This window comes from Limulus polyphemus, unplaced genomic scaffold (genome assembly GCF_000517525.1).
Source record: "Limulus polyphemus unplaced genomic scaffold, Limulus_polyphemus-2.1.2 Scaffold1595, whole genome shotgun sequence".
NCBI lineage: Eukaryota > Metazoa > Arthropoda > Merostomata > Xiphosura > Limulidae > Limulus > Limulus polyphemus.
The window spans coordinates 118,841-124,243 of NW_013667205.1; the positions used below are offsets into that span (position 1 = coordinate 118,841).

The window sequence follows — 5,403 nt, forward strand, 5'->3', positions numbered from 1 at the left end:
GGATCTGAAAACTTTATGTTTAATCAAGGTTATTTTCGTTTAACCTATGGATTAGTGAGGAACAATAAGATAGATGGGTTTAATCAGAACAAAGTTGGGATCTGAAAACTTTATGTTTAATCAAGGTTATTTTCGTTTAACCTATGGATTAGTGAGGAACAATAAGATAGATGGGTTTAATCAGAACAAAGTTGGGATCTGAAAACTTTATGTTTAATCAAGGTTATTTTCGTTTAACCTATGGATTAGTGAGGAACAATAAGATAGATGGGTTTAACCAGAACAAGTTGGGATATGAAAACCTTATGTTTAATCAAGGTTATTCTCGTTTAACCTATGGATTAGTGAGGAACAATAAGATAGATGGGTTTAACCAGAACAAAGTTGGGATCTGAAAACCTAAAATATTTACAGAAAATGAGGAAAGAATTTACATACTGTTAATCAACTATACTTATGTAATCTTAATTGAGAAAACAGAACAAACATGAAACTTTTTATGGTAAGAACATCGATGTTATGAACAAGATCTATTTATCTGCAGTGAGCTCAATATAGTGAAATAATAAATACACGAAGTGAATACGCCTGAAATAATAAATACACGAAGTGAATACGCCTGAAATAATAAATACACGAAGTGAATACACCTGAAATAATAAATACACGAAGTGAATACGCCAGAAATAATAAATACATGAATGAAAGATCAAATACCATAATGAATTGTACTAAAAAAACAATAACTCAAGGAAATATTGAAAATTTTTTTTTAAATTTTAACTTACCAATACAGACATGTCCTAGATGAGCTAGCACATATCCTTCATTACACTGACACGTGAATGAACCATCAATGTTTAAACATACTCCGTTTGCACACATACCCTTAGTTGCACATTCATCCATATCTGGGCATAAGAGAGAGAGAAAAAGTTAAGAATTTAAATACCTATATACGTGAAAGTATATACAATAATGGAAGTAATTATAAAAACACACAGATGATACACATACAGAAATCACAAACAACGAGTAATGGCTACTATACAAGGAATGTACCAAAGAATAACCGGTTTTTAATCATGTAAGGTGAAATTAACAGTATATTCTATAATAAAGAATGAATTACTATGTAATTTTTGAAAACTGGACCACAAAAACTTGGCTAAAAATATGTTGGTAACAGAATGAAGTTTTAAATTAATGTAATGATTCATATCTGTAATATTTATTGATTGCAATCAAAAAACTCATTAGTTACCTTGAAGTAAGTAGCAAAAAAATGCACTTTCTGGAAGTATTAGCCCCTCACCAGTACATTTAGGTGACAGAAAAATGTACTATATGGGGGTTTGTATAGTGTAACTTACACTTATCCAACTAGTAATTACAGTTTGTAAACACTTAAGTGCTAGTTTAATCAAGCAGCTTAAGAAAGGCACAAACATATACCTGTACAGGCTTCACCTTTAACTGTTAAGCCTATTATCTCACTATTCACATTTTAAAACAAGTTTCTATCTGTATGTGTGTGTATATATACGTACCATCACTTAAACTACTTATTATACTCACTTCTAAGCAATATTTTTAAAAAGCCACAACTCAGTACTATATTTTACAGCCAACTATAAATATATCTAATATATTAAAATTTTTCGAAGAGGACACATACCAGTACAGTCTTGACCATCAGCTGTGAGGAAGTACCCACTTGGACATATACACTGGAAACTTCCTTGTGTGTTAACACACTGTCCTCTCTGACAGATGTTTTTATTCTTGCATTCATTTATATCTAAACAAAAATAACATCAGAATTGTACATTCAATAATGTGTTTTCATAAGTTTTGCAAATAAGGTCATGACAGCATATTTACGACTATTATTTTACTGCAAATGAAATCATGGCAGCACATCTATGACTATTATTTCATTGGAAATGAAATCATGACAGCATATTTACGACTATTATTTTATTAGAAATGAAATCATGACAGCACATCTATGACTATTATTTTATTGGAAATGAAATCATGACAGCATATCTACAACTATTATTTTATTGGAAATTAAATCATGACAGCATATTTACGACTATTATCTTATTGGAAATGAAATCATGACAGTATACCTATGACTATTATTTTATTGGAAATGAACTCATGACAGCACATTTACGACTATTATTTTATTGTAAATGAAATCATGACAGCACATCTATGACTATTATTTTACTGGAAATTAAATCATGACAGCACATCTACGACTATTATTTTACTGGAAATTAAATCATGACAGCACATCTACGACTATTATTTTACTAGAAATTAAATCATGACAGCATATCTATCTAATAATTTACGATTCCTAGCTCACTGCAAGTCGTCATAATATACCTCTCTCTCAGTCTACTGCTGTAATTTTCAAATACTACATATTTTACTCTTTTATGGTATGTATATTTCTTATCTACAAAATATTCAGATTAATATACAGTTCTGATTTGGAACATCCTAAATCCAGATGAAGTCATGTAATAAATTCAGCCTGTCATGCTACTTTCTGAAGCAGGTCCGGCCAAGGGATAGTTGTATTCTACTTTACCTTGTGTATAGAGAAACTGCTATATACCTGTCAAATGGAGCAGAGATACTTATGGATTCATATTATCGCTTTTCTTCTGAATGGTCAGCTACAGATAAAATGTGCTCTATGTTTCCGGTTTTGGACCAATTCTTTTCAATGCATAAGGACAGTAGACTTACATCTACAAGAGCCAAGATTTGCTCAAAAAGTCTTGTCCATCTTTTCACTTCTGCTGATTTTTATAGCTAATCTTTATTTTATTCTCTGTTAAATTGATCTTAATTTATTCTGCATTTACCAGTATTTATTTTATTCTTTTTCATATTTAATACAGTTCGTTTGTTTATTCTTTACTAACTTAATCATAATGCAAGTTAAATAAACCTGGATTGATTGAAAGTAATAATGATAAATCATAATGGTAATATGTCAATTAGTGAATAGTTTGAATAAAGGAGAAGAGTAATAAAGAGAAACACTAATTTATATTAGTTGATTATTTTCATGACAGTAATGAATTTAATCCTAATTTCAATTAATGGATAGCTATAATAATCAAAAGCAGTAACAACTGGATAAACTAATTTCAATTAGTTGATTAGTTCTGTAACATTAAACAATTTAATCATAATTATGATTACTGGGTAATTGGAATAATTAAAACCAACAACTATCAGAAAAACTAATTGATTATTTTCATGACACTAAACAACATAATCACAATTAATTAATCCATTACTTTACATTACACTAATTGATGTAATTAAAGCTCATTGGTAATCACCAAAATATGGATTGGAAGGTTTATCTGAAAATTAAACTGATGTACTTTAAACCCTCAAGAAACTTGCTGCTTTAACGTGATCTACTAATACCAGAACTTTAAGTGCAAGAGCTCTTACATCAGACTGACAATTTAGTGCCTCTACAAGTATACAAATAGCATTATAACTGACCAGTGTTGTACAACATGTATTTCCCATCTATGATCAAATAGTGACTACAGAAATCACTGGGAGAGTCAGTAATGAAACAGAAATGAGGATTAAAGATACTTCGATAATAAACCGAAACAAGTGTGAAGTAAATCCAATGGCTAGTCCAACTAGGCTACTGCTGGAACTATAAATTGCTGTCAGATGCTACTGCACAGCATGATAATCTTTATAACATCATCGGGCTAATTATTACTTGGAAGACAGGAATTTCCCAAGAATAGTTATTCTTACTACTTTTGTGTTTTCCATAATTAGGAAAAGTTGTTAAATGGCAGGTACTTGGCAGATTTGGAAATCTTAGCTACTGATCAAAATATATTAATGATAAAAGGTAGTAAATTTTTTAAAGAATAGGATTTGAAAAATACCTTTGTAACAACTTACCTTCACATTTCTTTTGATTGTTAACTAATCGAAAACCTTCAAAACATTCGCATTTGTACGATTTCTCGGTATCAATACATCTTCCATTTTTGCAGAGAGCAGAATTCAAGTCACACTCATTTATCGCAGGTGAAACATCGCACAAGGTATCATAGTCTCCTACAAATGTATAAAATGTTTTATTATTTATTATCAAAGTTAAACCAAAAAAAGGTAAGTTAAATATAGAGGCAATATTATAATTTTTTTGTTTTTTTCACTAATTGATATATTGTGAAAAAAATGTTTACTGCAAAACTGTACACAACAAAAATAAGATATTTTAAACATAAAGCCTTTAAATTTCCAAGAAAACAGAATTTTGATTCATTGTAAAATATTATCATATCTAATCTTAGCATGCTGAATTTCATCATTCACATACAATAACAAAAATATCAAATCTAACACTACTATGCATTTCAAGTCTCAGACCACAAAGCACCTTCATTTTTCCAAAACTAAAATACTTAAATTCCCAAAAGAAGTAATCTTAATTTCCTGGAAATTAGGTTCACACCTTTATTGATTTCAACATGACTTGACAGTAAGCAGTGTTATACCAATTCAGTTATGATGATTCACTCCTCCAGAAATTCTAAAACTAATTAGCATGAACAAAACTTCTTACAAGCTATAAGCTTTGTGATGTAGTAACGTAAGCACCCATGCAACAAGTTTTATATGATGTTAATAATATATTATATTGAAAAAAATATTTGTGGAAAAAACTATCTTATAAATACCAATGCAAGTTATTTCTAAGTTTTGAGGATTCATTGTAAAACATTTACTTTCTGGTAAGCAGTTTATTGCTTCTGAAACATTGAAAAACATGTGAAAGATTGTTAATTATGTTACAATAATGTAAAATACTAAGTAAAAAAAATACTGAATGACTTTGTGAATATCTCAAAATAGAACTTCAAAGAAAGATATATATATATATATATATAAACATCCAAGTAATTACTGTTCATTAAGACTTTTTTTCACTTCTTACAAGATTATGTAAGTTCAATATTAAAGACATTCTACAAAAGTTTACGTTATCAGAGATAGTCAGCATGGACACAGAAAGTAAAGGTCACATTACAGGAATTTGCTAACTCTCTTTGAAAATGTTATGTTTAATTTATATATGGGTAATACAGTGGACTTAGTATACTTGGACTTCCAGAAAACTGGGGAATATTGCCTCTGTAGGGGCAGGAGGTTATATAATTGAAAGGATTGAGTTTTGGTTGGGTGGTGTAATACAGAAGGTTATTATTACTGATGTGATGATAAAGTAGAGTAATGATGCAAGTGGTGTAATACACAAGGTTATTATTACTGGTGTGATGATACAGTAATGATGCAAGTGGTGTAATACACAAGGTTATTATT

The 5,403-nt window shown here is 29.6% G+C and overlaps 1 protein-coding gene across 1 annotated transcript in view; it reads right to left on the reverse strand.

Annotated features, from left to right (window-relative positions):
• The window catches only part of LOC106464239 (fibrillin-1-like), a 145,626-nt gene that overhangs the window by 93,759 nt on the left and 46,464 nt on the right, over window positions 1–5,403 (reverse strand). The window contains exons 9-11 of the mRNA XM_022391951.1: window positions 3,976–4,134; window positions 1,679–1,801; window positions 789–911 (exon numbers count right to left, since the gene is read on the reverse strand). Coding sequence (XP_022247659.1) covers window positions 789–911; window positions 1,679–1,801; window positions 3,976–4,134 — 405 coding nt within the window. The remainder of the gene's footprint in view (window positions 1–788; window positions 912–1,678; window positions 1,802–3,975; window positions 4,135–5,403) is intronic.